This window comes from Bombina bombina, chromosome 4 (assembly GCF_027579735.1).
Source record: "Bombina bombina isolate aBomBom1 chromosome 4, aBomBom1.pri, whole genome shotgun sequence".
Lineage (NCBI taxonomy): Eukaryota > Metazoa > Chordata > Amphibia > Anura > Bombinatoridae > Bombina > Bombina bombina.
Genome location: NC_069502.1, coordinates 791,683,852 through 791,699,785, shown reverse-complemented (window position 1 = coordinate 791,699,785; position 15,934 = coordinate 791,683,852). Strand labels below are relative to the sequence as shown.

General features: G+C 39.3%; 1 protein-coding gene across 1 annotated transcript in view; it reads left to right on the top strand.

The window, feature by feature from the left end:
* The window catches only part of LOC128656986 (zinc finger protein OZF-like), a 127,448-nt gene extending 119,717 nt beyond the window's left edge, over window positions 1-7,731 (top strand). The window contains exon 5 of the mRNA XM_053711195.1: window positions 6,286-7,731. Within this exon, the coding sequence (XP_053567170.1) occupies window positions 6,286-7,511 (1,226 nt within the window). The 3' untranslated portion in view covers window positions 7,512-7,731. The remainder of the gene's footprint in view (window positions 1-6,285) is intronic.
* The last annotated feature ends 8,203 nt before the right edge of the window (window positions 7,732-15,934 follow it).

The following is a 15,934-nucleotide window of genomic DNA, read 5'->3' as shown; positions in this document are numbered from 1 at the left end:
AGCTTCAAAACTTGGGAAAGATACTCTATCTCAGCGATTTTGCACTAAAACTAAAAATACAACAAGAGCACTGATAATTGACTTCTTATTACTAAAGAAGTTCCCCACCAACTTACTGTCGCTATTATTCTGCCAAATATCCTAAACCCAGTGATCAAAAATACTAAAGCCCTCATACCTTAGAAAAATGCGAGCAGATAAATAACATATAGGGTAAACGCGAATATACAACGTTACTCTAAACGCTTCTCCCTTTTTTTTTCCCCCCTCCCCTCCCCCCCTCTTTTCCCTCTTTCTTCTCTTTTTTCACTCATCTACACAAATCACCCAAATAGCACGTAAATTAAATAGGGCATCACAAGCCACAGCCCGACACTGAATTGGTGCATTCTTCTACGCCCACCCCACTGATTCCCTTTTAGGGATCTTGAGATATATTCCTCCTTAGCTCACTTCTTCCTTTTTTTTTTTTTTTTTTATAATCACAAACAACACAACTGGAAAATTCCACACGAAGGCACTACCCTAGATTTGGCGTACTCACAACTTCCTGCCCGACTCAACCACCTCCCATAGGTCACGTACCATCTCCCCACAGTCCCCCACTTCCCTTGCACCTCTTCGGTCCTTTCTTTCCTTTTTTTTTTTTTTTTTTTTTTTTCCTCTCCCTCTCCCCCCTTCTTTCCTTTTCTCTGCTTCTTTCTCTTTTATAGAGAAGTACATGGATAAATTTCTTGGTATCTCTTCTAAAGTATCCTCACCAGGAATGGCAGGTAGACAAAGAGATAAGAAATCCAAAAACACACAGGACTCAATAGCTGAGATTCAATCAACTTTATTAAGTGCAGCCACACCTGAAGTACTAAATGTCCAAAATTTAGTTGCCAGCATTTCTGATGCCCTCTCTCCCAAATTCGATGCTCTTAGGATGGAAATTAAGCAGGATATTTCCTCTCTATCTCAGGAAATCAGACAATTCTCCTCAAGAATGCAGGAGGTCGAGCAGAGAGTATCGGATCTGGAAGATACGGTAGTAGTACAAGGCACTAAGCTGGACAGCATCAGTAGTAGTAATCAAAAAATCCTTATGAGACTAGAAGACCTTGAAAACCGTAGCAGAAGAAATAACATCAGAATAATAGGTCTCCCAGAGGAGAAACAATATGAGGACCTTGCCCTCTTTGTTTCTGACACACTAAAGACAGCTCTCAAACTCTCGCCCTTATACAACAACATCTTGGTAGAGAGGGCCCACAGATTGGGCCCACCACAATTAGCTCAAAAATCTAACAGGCCTAGACCTGTTATTGTAAAGCTACTCAATTACCAGGACAAAATCTCTATTCTCCAGCATTACCATAAAACACAACCTCTCATTATTAATGGAGCTAAGATCCTTATTTTTCAAGATTTCTCGGCTGAGACAGCTTCCAAAAGGAGAGATCTGGCACCTATATGCACTAAATTCATAAATTCTGGAATAAATGCGACCATACTTTACCCAGCTAAATTAAAAGTTACTGTGAATGGAACGGCACATCTTTTCCTGGAGGCACACGCAGCCGAGAAATTCTTCTCATCCTTAGACTCCTTAGCAACAGACGATGTAGCTCCCACTTAAACAGTGTAGGTTCGATAACTGGGAAGACCTCTTATGTAGGGCTAAATGGGTCAAGTTCCATATGTGTCAGGTGGTTTTTTCTTGTTTTTTTGTTTTCCTTTTTTTTTTTTTTTTTTTTTCTCTCTCTCCATTCCCTTTTCCCCTACCTCTCTCCCTCACCTTACTTTCATGCTATAAAGACACAGAAAAATAGAAAAACTTAGAATAGTTTCGTGGAATGTGGGAGGGATCTCCACCCCCATTAAACGGAAAACCATATTAACACAACTAAGGAAATATCAGACTGATATAGGATTAATCCAGGAAACCCATCTCAATTCAGAAGAATCTAACAAACTTAAGTCCTCATGGGTAAGAGACGTATACTTCTCGCCAAGCATAGGCAAAAAAAGGGGAGTGGCAATTTTAATTGGTAAAAGAGCTCAGCTTGAGGTGATCCACTGCGAGCCCGATCCGGAGGGGAGATATGTCCTAATAAAAGTAAAAATCGCCCAGGAAATTTATACAATTTGCAACCTATATGGCCCTAATACCTTTGACCCAGAATTCTGGAATAGAATCCAAACTAAATTCCTCCTGTACAATCAGGGGCTATCAATTATAGGTGGCGATTTCAACATGGCACCGCACTCCCCATTAGATAGACTTAGAGAATCTATGAAGCAAAAAAAACAGAAAAAGGATAATTTAGAATTTAAAATGTTTAAGAAACTAAAACAAAACCTAGCATTATACGATATCTGGAGAAGTCAGAACCCAGATGTTCAGGAATTCACGTGCCTCTCAAAAGCGCATAAAACTATGTCTCGCATAGATCTCTTTCTCGTAGATGAGCGCTTGGGCTCCTTGAGAGCCCAAGCAGGAATCACCTCTATATTGCTATCAGATCATGCCCCTATTACTTTAGACATTAAGCCTGAACAATCAAGATTCAAATCTTCGCGCTTCTTCTTCCCATATTATTTAGCGACAGATATGAAATTCAAAACCCACATTAGATCTAAATTTGAGGAATATCTCCGGTTTAATTCAGAATATACCGAACGTCCAGAGTTGTTCTGGGAAGCCGCCAAGGCGGTCCTTAGAGGAGAAATTCTAACCTACAAGATAGCCCTGACCAAGAAACTGAAGGTAAGGGAGAGAGAGATACAAAAAGCATTAACTAATGCATACAATAAATTCATATTACAGAAGAACGCCTTAAACTGGTCTAAGTACGTACAGGCTAAGGAAGCCCGGGATACATTTTCTTTGACTCAACAAACACAAAAGGAATTAAAAACCCAGGCTAAACTTTATAGATTCGGGAACAAGTCCGGAAAGATGCTTGCCAGAATGGTCAATAACGAAAAAAAGCAACCCTATATCGAAGAACTTCTAGAGAAGGGTGTGCAAATCCTAAATCCGGATAAAATCGCATCCACATTGGTGAACTATTATCAGGAGTTATACTCCTGCAAAGGCTATGATCATGACAAGGCCACGGAGTTCTGGAATATGATCAAAAGCCCTTCGCTAACGGACGAAGATATCAGTATCCTTAACTCCCCCATATCAGCGCAAGAACTAACTGAGGCAATTTCTGGTCTTCCCACTGGTAAGGCAGCAGGTCCGGATGGATTGCCTGGTGAATTTTACAAAATTCTTTCTTTAGAAATTTCTCCATATTTAATAAATTTATATAATGATCTCTATATGAATGGTAAACCAGTCCCTCCTTCATTCTCGGCATCACATACAACTCTGATCCTCAAGGAAGGGAAGGACCCAAGGCTCAAAGAATCTTATAGGCCAATAGCCTTACTTAATTCAGATTACAAGATTCTTACCTCCATTTTAGCAGCTCGATTACAGCAAATACTCCCACAGGTAATCCATCCGGACCAAGCGGGCTTCATGAATGGACGGAACTCCTCGGCAAAAATAAGGGAATTATTACTTACACTTGAATATTTGGAAAAGGCCCGGCAGACGGGAGGGGGGAGAGAGGAAATGCCCGGAGCACCGGACATGGCTATTCTGTCCATTGACGCAGAAAAAGCGTTTGACTCTGTCACTTTCAAGCATCTCAACACCTCCCTGACAAAATTTGGAATTAAGGGCAAATTTCCTGAATTTGTCAAGAACCTTTATAAAGGCTCAGCTACACGCCTAATCATTAATGGCATGGTATCCCCATCAATAACTCTGGAAAGAGGAACCCGCCAGGGATGTCCTCTCTCCCCTCTCCTGTTCAACGTGGCCATTGAGCCTTTGGCAATCATGGTAAGACAAAACTTGGAAGGAATTAAGATCTCAAATCATGAAATGAAAATCGGCCTATATGCAGACGATGTACTATTATATATATCTAACACTAAAATTAACATCCCAAAACTTATCCAAATAATAGACCATTTTGGCACCTTCTCAGGATACAAAATAAACACAGCTAAGTCAGAAATTCTCTGGATCCGTAGGGATAAAGACTCTTGTACAGAAAACCCTTTCAAGAGAATAACAGATTCATTTAAATACTTGGGAATAAATGTTCCGGTGAATGCCGACAAACTATATGAACTTAACATACCCCCTATTATTAGGCAAATTAAAGAAAAGCTGAGAACCTGGCACACACATCCACTCTCGGTCTCGGGTCGAGTGGCAATATTTAAGATGGTTCTCCTCCCGAAACTCCTTTATATACTTCTGAATGTCCCAGTAATCCTGTACGAAAAGGATGTAAGACTAATCAATAGCTTGATTAGCCAATTTCTTTGGCAAGGGAGAAAAGCACGAATCTCCCTTAAAAAACTCTCTCTCCCATGCGATTCCGGAGGTATGGCACTGCCAGATATCAGAGCATACAACCTCAGCTCCTTGGCACGAATATCTAGTAGCTGGATCTTATCTAAGGACTATATCCTAAATAACCATCTTGAAAGTAATGTCTGCGATCCTTATCTTCCCCTAGCACTCCTACACTCCCCTCCTAAAGAGCTACCCCCAGAAATTAAAAGACTTAAATCTATATCCAACCCTATCAGGGCTTGGTGGAAAATATCAAAGCTTTTATCTTTTAACCCTAAAATTTCAAAACACCTCACCTTGATAGGGAACCCAAAGTTTCAACCCGGTCTACAGTCTGAGGTCTTCAACAGATGGCACAATAATGGATTAAATAAACTGATCTTACTGATAGATGGGGACGGAAAAACCATTAAAACATTTGAAAAATTAAAAGGGGAATATAACTTACCCAACAAAGATTTCTTTGCTTATTTACAGATAAGGCATTATTTCTTGGAAACAACTAGAGAGGTAGGATGGTCTTGGAAATTAGGTAAACTTGAAAATTGGCTTACACTTACGTCTGTGGATCGGATTTCTATCTCTGTATGCTATCATCTTTTGGCTATTAGCAGGGGCAACCAGAATTTAGCAAGACTTGCTCTAACATGGACTTCACTGTCAGAACAAAATAGGGTAGACTCAAAAATAGTGCAACATTCTATAAGCAAAGTGAAAAAAACAACTCTCTCAGCTACTTGGCGGGAAGCACATATCAAAATTCTCCATAGGGCATATTTTACTCCGGAAACGGGTCGCAGGGTTCACAACTCAGGCTTCGATAAATGCCCCAAATGCTCATTCCCGGCAGCCAACTTAGAACACATGCTTTGGTTCTGTCCAAAAGTAAGAAATACTTGGTGCAAGCTTGAATATTGGTTGAATAAGGTGCTGAAAATTCCCCCTGTAACTCTCACTTTATATCAAATTATATTATGTAACGATAATCTAACTGAACGCCACCCCAATGATAACTTGATCTCTGTCTCGATATTAGCCACTAGATACTTAATTTGTAAAAAATGGAAAACGCGCTCAGCGCCCAGCGTATGCGAAATCCAAAACTGTCTAAAAAAACAATGCTTATTAGAACAAAAAGATACAGACATAGACAATGAAGAGGACATAAGGAATTTTTTCAATAAATGGGCAGTATATATTAAATCACTCCCTGAAAATGAAAAAGAATATATGATCTTCCCATTTCAAAATTCTGAACTAATCTTACTAGGCATCTGGTAGCTGGGCGAGATGAATGAGAGATGGCCACCTTCCCTTTCCCCTCCCTCCCTTTTTTCTGTTTTTTTTTTTTTTTTTCTTTTTTCTTTCTCTCGGGTTGTTTTTGTTTTGTTTTGTTTTAATTTAAATAAAATAAAAAAACTCCAACAATGAGTAATGACCAAATAGGTGGATAATTCAGGTTAATCTATTGTATATATGAATTATAATATATACTTCATGTTTGGTTGATATTGTTTTTCGTTTTCTTTTCTTCTCTGTTATCATAACATGTATGACAAACTGAAATATCTCTTGTTTTTTTTTTTTTTTTTTTTTTTTTTTTTTTTTTTTGCCGATATGGATATTGTATTCATTGTTGGTTATAAATAAATATTTAAAAAAAAAAAATTGCATGCTCTATCTGAATCATGAAAGTTTAATTTTGACTAGACTATCCCTTTAAGTCTTAGCATGAAGCTGGGGAAATGTGTAGGGGTTATAGCCTGCCACTTACTCTTGTTGGTAGACACTCATTTTGAACAGTTAAAATGTCCTCAAATTATAATAATATCATTCATAACTAATATTAACTGCATTGTATTTCTTATCAACAGGTGACTTTACAAACTGCAGTAATCCTAGTAATGGTGAAAGTACAGATACTTCTTTCAAGCTTCTTCAAAATCAAAGAAGCAATGTGGGAAATGTATGCGCTGAATATGGGACATGTTTTTCCAGGAAATCAAATCTTTTAAGACAGAAATTGTATACAGGACATATTGCATTTTCATGTTCTGAAAGTGGGAAAGATTTTACTGAGGAATCTGCTCTTTTTACACATCAGAATATTGATATAGGAGAGAGAACTTTTCCATGTTCTGAATGTGGGAAATGTTTTGCTCGTAAATCGCATCTTATTAGACATCAGAAAATACATACAGGAGAGAAAGCATTTTCATGTTCTGAATGTGGGAATTGTTTTGCTGAGAAATCACATCTTATTACACATCAGAAAGTTCATACAGGAGAGAAAGATTTTTCATGTTCTGAATGTGGGAAATGTTTTACCATGAAATCACATCTTATTACTCATCAGAAAATTCATACAGGAGAGAAAGCTTTTAAATGTTCTGAATGTGGGAAATCTTTTACCATGAAATCATATTTTATTACACATCAGAAAATTCATACAGGACAGAAAGATTTTTCATGTTCTGAATGTGGGAAATGTTTTACCATGAAATCAAGTCTTATTAAGCATCAGAAAATTCATACAGGAGAAAAGGCATTTTCATGTTCTGTATGTGAGAAAGGGTTTACTCAGAAATCACATCTTAATACACATAAGAAACTTCATACAGGAGAGAAAGCATTTTCATGTGATGAATGTGGAAAATGGTTTACCATGAAATCAAGTCTTATAAGACATCAGAAAATTCATACAGGAGAGAAAGCTTTTTTACGTTTTTCATGTTCTGAGTGTGGGAAAGGCTTTAATGAGAAATCAGTTCTTATTACGCATCAAAAAATTCATACCGGAGAGAAAGCATTTTCATGTTCTGACTGTTGGAAATGTTTTGCTCGGAAATCACATCTTATTAGACATCAGAAAATTCATACAGGCGAGAAAGCATTTTCCTGTTCTGAATGTGGGAAATATTTTGCTCAGAAATCACATGTTATTACACATCAGAAAGTTCATACAGGAGAGAAAGCATTTTTATGTTCTGAATGTGGGAAGTGTTTTACTGAGAAATCAACTCTTATTAGACATCAGAAAATACATATAAGAGAGAAAGTATTTTTTAATGTTCTGAATGTGGGAAATGTTTTACCTTGAAATCACCTCTTAGACATCAGACAATTCATACAAGATGGAAGGCATTCTCATGTTCTGAATGTGGGAAATATTTTGCTTGGAAATCAGATCTTACACATCTGAAAATACTTTAAATACAAAGTGTCCAGCAAACACTTACTGATATCAATCCTGTGCACGCTGATGGTGCCTACCGACACCCAAAATGATCCACAAGAAATAAAAGCATACAGCAACACCAGGTATATTCTTCCAATTATTTATTCCATGGCACTGCAGTTACACAACAAAGTTTTAGGAGTTACCCCATAGTCATGTTGAATGAAAATTAACCCTGCACCATCCTATATAAATATAACTCGTAAAAATTAAATATAGGTCCTCTAGTGAATTAAAATTCCTACTTATATTTCATTAGCCTAATACAAATATATAACTGATTTTAACAAAACCTGCTCATAAGAGTAATAGGCAAACCCTAAATTTAAAAAGAATTACAATTAATGAATGGGGGACCAATATAACTCTTTATTCATGCCATTGGGTACCAGGGTATTAAGATGAAAAATCCATTATGTTTTGCTTTTCAATAATAATTCTCTATATCCACCTTGTCTGGGTAATTTTACCTGTTCTAGTATTTGGAAGTACAAATTGAGATTCTCTACTGTGTGGCCTGCAGAAAAAAAATTATGTGACACTGGAGCTTCCTCATCTTGGGCACAAATATTAGCCCTATGTTCCACAATGTGATCATGCACCCCATGGGTGATGCTCCTATATAATTTTTCCACATGGACACTTGATAATGAAGACCATAAAATTAGTATTGCGTGCAAAGTATCCCTCATAAAGGGTATCTTTTACCAGATATTGGATGAACAAAATGTGTCCCCCTTAATCATGCTACTGCAGTTCACTCAGCCTAAGCAGGGATAACAGAAAGTGTTGGAAATGGTGGCGCTGTGTCACCTCCAGGGAACCAAGCTGCCCACGTCCTCTGAGTCAACCATGTTGCTTTCACCTCCAAAATAAAAGAGCTCACAATAGCATAGCAGATTTCAGACAATGTGGTAGGCGCACAAACTGGTTATACTCACAAGATTGCAGTTAAAATAAGCCTTTTATTAAAATCATCACAAATGTGTCTTCAGGTGCAGCTTCAGGTTTTTTTCCAGAAATTGTTTTAACTTTATGCTCTTGATAAAGGCTTCTTTTAGCCGAAACGCGTTGAGCTGTATTTTAAATAAAACCTGAAGCTGCACCTGAAGACACCTTTGTGATGATTTTAATAAAAGGCTTATTTTAACTGCAATCTTGTGAGTATAACCAGTTTGTGTACCTCCCACATTGTCTGAAATCTGCTACGCTATTGTGAGCTCTTTTATTTTGGAGGTGAAAGCAACATGGTGGACTCAGAGGACGTGGGCAGCTTAGTTCCCTGGAGGTGACACAGCGCCACCATTTCCAACACTTTCTGCTTCTATACACGGTTTGGGAGAACTGTGGCTGGCAGCGAGCACCTGAAGGGAAGTGCCAACATTGCTTCATACTTTATCCTTTCTAATAAGCAGGGATAACAACCTAGATTTTTTTCCAGTTATATATCTTGTTCTATGTCTCCTATTGGAACCAATATCTGCTCCAAAAAAATTATATTTTGATGAGGGTGCATGTTTATAAATTATCATGGGAGTATTCTGAAAAGCATTAGTACTGGGATGGTATTCCTTCACAATTTCCTATAATTTTAGCAATCCAATCACTCTTGTTACAGTACTGAGATATAAACAATACCCTCTCCATTATTTTTAGTTATTGTTAGGTGTTTCCCCAGGGGGGGTAAGTGTCAGGTCAGGCCGAAGCCACAGGGCCAGTGTACCACCTGAGGCATATGTAGATTATCTGATAAGGGTCCCTTAGAATGACTCAGACCATGCAGCATTATGATCTAAAGCCAATCATGTTTATTGAACAGTGTAAGCAGTTCTTATAGTGTACAGTACCAGCATATAGGGTTAAGGGGATGATACGTTTGAACCTTGTCATCTCGTACCATATTTCATGAACAAAAGAAGCTTACAAAAATACATGAGAAACAGAAGAGTATGAAGGAGTGTTTCTTATGACAGTAGCAAAAATATATCTGTGCGCATATTTCAGCCTAAAGCAAGGTCGTTTGGCCATCTTACCTAGATAACAGCCTTCCAGGCGCCTTGCCAGAAACCTTCTACAAGGCCAGTAATACTAATACAATTTTACGAACATCAGCATATTTCTCACTACATAATAACCCAGTATAATAAAGTCTATTCATTACAAAATGGATGCTAATCATCACAAGATGGCTGCGGGGAACAAGATGGCTGCCGTCAGGTTCATATTACCCCTAACATACCATCCTTTTATTCTAACAGAATAACATAAAAAATAGACAAGCATAGAAAATTAGTAAAGCCTTATATTATGGTAACAGAACTCTGTGAGAATACTAAAGAGAAAAATATTCCTATGTTGTGATATACTTTTATAGGCTAATTGTCACTGCATATAGGTACAGCCCCTCCAATACCTTCCATCTATCTTCCAGCCTTCCCAAAACTACCGGTTTACCGGCACAGAGACCCAACCAGCCCCCCATCTAGTTAGTTCCTTTTCCACAGTAAAGCATGACATAGCAACAGCACAACTGTCTCTAGGTGGCCTCTGAACACTTTAAGAACAATCTTTGTCCATTTGAGAGCGCTGCACCTTGACACTTTGCTATAATACAGTTCTCCAACAGTTCATTTGCAGTAGGGGTGCTTATCCACGGTTCTTCCGCAGGGAGATGCTGGAAATCTGATGGTTTGTTCATGGGGTAGACAAGGCAACCAGTGGATACCCATGGCAAGCAAACACTCGAGTCACAGGGAGCAAACAGAAACAGTACAGGATGAGTACACACCACAATACAATCACAATTATGTCCAAATAAAACGTCACTTTCATCCTATGTCATTTAAAATCAAACAAAACATTGTTGATATATAATACAAACTAAATACATTGATATTTCTCAAAGAATAATTTACAACTTCTCTATATACTTTTAAATGATACTTCATGAACACTAAGCAAGTGAAAACCTGCCAGACTTCATCAAAGGCCTGAAGGGTTATGCCAAAACTTATGCTAAGGCCTGCCCTGTAGCAAAAATGAAAAAACAAGAAAACAATCAATAAAAATAAATGAATTTCTTTACAATGTCACTTTGAACTTCTAAAAAATAAAAGAACCTCGTGTTGCTTTATTCTGCATGGCTGCTATCTATAATGTTTATAATTCTCCAACCATGATCTTAATATTCAACAATCTCATCTGATATAAACACTACTAGTTTACTAATTATTTTATGCAACCTAAATTCTCTCACACTCCTGTATGAGGAATGCATATAAACAGAACATCATTTAAAACTACAAACTCTTTTAAAGGTAAACACATCTTTATGGTAAGATAATTATTTTCTTTGACAAACATCAGGAATGACCAAATTCACTTTGCAGATACCATACTAATTAATAAAAGGGAAAAATACATTTGCTTTCCTGGACTATCTATAATTATGCTATTCCCTAAACAAATATTTCTCCGTATATTTAATATAAACTTCTAGCTGAGACGTGTCCTCCTTATGTTCTAGAGGGTGAAGGGTCTAAGATATTATGATATATTGCAGCATTTTCCTTAACCCCTTAATGACCACAGCACTTTTCCATTTTCTGTCCGTTTGGGACCAAGGCTATTTCTCCAACATAGGTGTGTCCGGTCCACGGCGTCATCCTTACTTGTGGGATATTCTCTTCCCCAACAGGAAATGGCAAAGAGCCCAGCAAAGCTGGTCATATGATCCCTCCTAGGCTCCGCCTACCCCAGTCATTCTCTTTGCCGTTGCACAGGCAACATCTCCACGGAGATGGCTAAGAGTTTTTTGGTGTTTAAATGTAGTTTTTATTCTTCAATCAAGTGTTTGTTATTTTAAAATAGTGCTGGTATGTACTATTTACTCTGAAACAGAAAAGAGAAGAAGATTTCTGTTTGTAAGAGGAAGATGATTTTAGCAAACGTTACTAAAATCGATTGCTGTTTCCACACAGGACTGTTGAGATGAAGTAACTTCAGTTGGGGGAAGCAGTTGGCAGACTTTTTCTGCCTGAGGTATGACTGGCCACATTTCTAACAAGACTTTGTAATGCTGGAAGGCTGTCATTTTCCCTATGGGGACCGGTAAGCCATTTTCTTAGATTAAGCAAAAGAATAAAAGGCTTTATAAGGGCTTATAAAACTGGTAGACATTTTTCTGGGCTAAAACGATTACTTTGCTAAGCATATTTGACAGATTATAACTCTTTATAGTTATTATAATCTTGGGGATTGTTGTTAAAAAACGGCAGGCACTGTATGGACACCTTTTTCAGATGGGGGCCTTCTCTAGTCATAGGCAGAGCCTCATTTTCGCGCCACTAATGCGCAGTTGTTTTCGGAAGGCAAGGCATGCAGATGCATGTGTGAGGAGCTAAGAACCACTGAAAAAGCTTATTGAAGGCGTCATTTGGTATCGTATTCCCCCCTGGGCTTGGTTGGGTCTCAGCAAAGCAGATACCTGGGACTGTATAGGGGTTAAATGTAAAAACGGCTCCGGTTCCGTTATTTTAAGGGTTAAAGCTTTCAAATTTGGTGTGCAATACTTTTAAGGCTTTAAGACACTGTGGTGAAATTTTGGTGAATTTTGAACAATTGCTTCATGCTTTTTCGAATATTCAGTAATAAAGTGTGTTCTGTTTAAAATTTAAAGTGACAGTAACGGTTTTATTTTAAAACGTTTTTTGTGCTTTGTTGACAAGTTTAAGCCTGTTTAACATGTCTGAACCATCAGATAAGCGATGTTCTATATGTATGAAAGCCAATGTGTCTCCCCATTTAAATATATGTGATAATTGTGACATAGTGTCCAAACAAAGTAGGGACAATGATGCCACAGATAATAATAGTGCCCAAGATGATTCTTCAGATGAGGGGAGTAAGCATGGTACTGCATCACCCCCTTCTGTGTCTACACCAGTTTTGCCCACACAAGAGGCCCCTAGTACATCTAGTGCGCCAATACTTATTACTATGCAACAATTAACGGCTGTTATGGATAATTCTATTGCAAATATTTTATCTAAAATGCCTACTTATCAAAGAAAGCGCGATTGCTCTGTTTTAAACACTGAAGAGCAAGAGGACGCTGATGATAACGTTTCTGACATACCCTCACACCAATCTGAAGGGGCCAGGAGGGAGGTTTTGTCTGAGGGAGAAATTTCAGATTCAGGAAAAATTTCTCAACAAGCTGAACCTGATGTTGTAACATTTAAATTTAAATTAGAACATCTCCGCGCACTGCTTAAGGAGGTATTATCTACTCTGGATGATTCTGACAATTTGGTCATTCCAGAGAAATTATGTAAGATGGACAAGTTCCTAGAGGTTCCGGTGCCCCCCGATGTTTTTCCTATACCCAAGCGGGTGGCGGACATAGTAAACAAGGAATGGGAAAGGCCCGGCATACCTTTTGTTCCTCCCCCTATATTTAAGAAATTATTTCCTATAGTCGACCCCAGAAAGGACTTATGGCAGACAGTCCCTAAGGTCGAGGGGGCGGTCTCTACTCTAAACAAACGCACTACTATTCCCATAGAAGATAGTTGTGCTTTCAAAGATCCTATGGATAAAAAATTAGAGGGTTTGCTTAAAAAGATGTTTGTTCAGCAAGGTTACCTTCTACAACCAATTTCATGCATTGTTCCTGTCACTACGGTAGCGTGTTTCTGGTTCGAAGAACTAGAAAAGTCGCTCAATAAAGAATCTTCGTATGAGGAGGTTATGGACAGAGTTCAAGCACTTAAATTGGCTAACTCTTTTATTCTAGATGCCGCTTTGCAATTAGCTAGATTAGCGGCGAAAAATTCAGGGTTTGCTATCGTGGCGCGCAGAGCGCTCTGGCTAAAGTCTTGGTCAGCGGATGTGTCTTCCAAGACAAAATTGCTTAACATCCCTTTCAAGGGCAAAACACTGTTTGGTCCTGATTTGAAAGAGATTATTTCAGACATCACCGGGGGAAAGGGCCACGCCCTTCCTCAGGATAGGTCTTTTAAGGCTAGAAATAAGCCTAATTTTCGTCCCTTTCGCAGAAACGGACCAACCTCTACTTCTACATCCTCTAAGCAAGAGGGTAATACTTCTCAACCCAAACCAGCCTGGAGACCGATGCAAGGCTGGAACAAGGGTAAGCAGGCCAAGAAGCCTGCCACTGCTACCAAAACAGCATGAAGGGATGGCCCCCGATCCGGGACCGGATCTGGTGGGGGGCAGACTTTCTCTCTTTGCTCAGGCCTGGGCAAGAGATGTTCAGGATCCTTGGGCACTAGAAATAGTTTCTCAAGGTTATCTCCTGGAATTCAAGGAACTACCCCCAAGGGGAAGGTTCCACAGGTCTCAATTATCTTCAAACCAAATAAAAAGACAGGCATTCTTACATTGTGTAGAAGACCTGTTAAAGATGGGAGTAATTCATCCAGTTCCAATAGGAGAACAAGGGATGGGGTTTTACTCCAACCTGTTCATAGTTCCCAAAAAAGAGGGAACATTCAGACCAATTCTAGATCTCAAAATCCTAAACAAATTTCTCAGGGTTCCATCGTTCAAAATGGAAACCATTCAAACGATCCTTCCTACCATTCAGGAAGGTCAATTTATGACCACGGTGGATTTAAAGGATGCGTACCTACATATTCCTATCCACAAGGAACATCATCAGTTCCTAAGGTTCGCTTTTCTGGACAAGCATTACCAGTTTGTGGCACTTCCATTCGGATTAGCCACTGCTCCGAGAATTTTCACAAAGGTACTAGGGTCCCTTCTAGCGGTTCTAAGACCAAGGGGCATTGCAGTAGTACCGTACTTGGACGACATCCTGATTCAAGCGTCGTCTCTGTCAAAAGCAAAGGCTCATACGGACATCGTCCTAGCCTTTCTCAGATCTCACGGATGGAAAGTGAACATAGAAAAAAGTTCTCTTTCCCCGTCAACAAGAGTTCCCTTCTTGGGAACAATAATAGACTCCTTAGAAATGAGGATTTTTCTGACAGAGGTCAGAAAATCAAAACTTCTAAGCTCTTGTCAAGTTCTTCATTCTGTTCTTCGTCCTTCCATAGCGCAGTGCATGGAAGTAATAGGATTGATGGTTGCAGCATGGACATAGTTCCTTTTGCACGAATTCATCTAAGACCATTACAACTGTGCATGCTCAGACAGTGGAATGGCGATTATACAGACTTGTCTCCGACGATTCAAGTAGATCAAAGGACCAGAGATTCACTCCGTTGGTGGCTAATCCTGGACAACCTGTCACAGGGAATGAGCTTCCGCAGACCAGAGTGGGTCATTGTCACAGCTCAGGGTCTATGGTCTCGGGAAGAATCTCTTCTCCCGATAAACATTCTGGAACTGAGAGCGATATTCAATGCTCTCAAAGCTTGGCCTCATCTAGCAAAGGCCAAATTCATAAGGTTTCAATCAGACAACATGACGACAGTTGCATATATCAACCATCAGGGGGGAACAAGGAGTTCCCTGGCGATGGAGGAAGTGACCAAGATAATTCAATGGGCGGAGGATCACTCCTGCCACTTGTCTGCAATCCACATCCCAGGAGTGGAAAATTGGGAAGCGGATTTTCTGAGTCGTCAGACATTCCATCCGGGGGAGTGGGAACTCCACCCGGAAATCTTTGCCCAAATAACTCAATTATGGGGCATTCCAGACATGGATCTGATGGCCTCTCGTCAGAACTTCAAGGTTCCTTGTTACGGGTCCAGATCCAGGGATCCCAAGGCGACTCTAGTAGATGCACTAGTAGCACCTTGAACCTTCAACCTAGCTTATGTATTCCCACCGTTTCCTCTCATTCCCAGGCTGGTAGCCAGGATCAACCAGGAGAGGGCTTCGGTGATCTTGATAGCTCCTGCGTGGCCACGCAGGACTTGGTATGCAGACCTGGTGAATATGTCATCGGCTCCACCATGGAAGCTACCTTTGAGACAGGACCTTCTTGTTCAAGGTCCATTCGAACATCCGAATCTGGTTTCCCTCCAACTGACTGCTTGGAGATTGAACGCTTGATTTTATCAAAGCGTGGGTTTTCAGATTCTGTAATAGATACTCTGATTCAGGCTAGAAAGCCTGTAACTAGAAAAATGTACCATAAGATATGGAAAAGATATATCTGTTGGTGTGAATCTAAAGGATTCCCATGGAACAAGATACAAATTCCTAAGATTCTATCCTTTCTACAAGAAGGTTTGGAGAAGGGATTAACTGCAAGTTCTCTGAAGGCTGGCAGCTGTGCCAGACGTTCA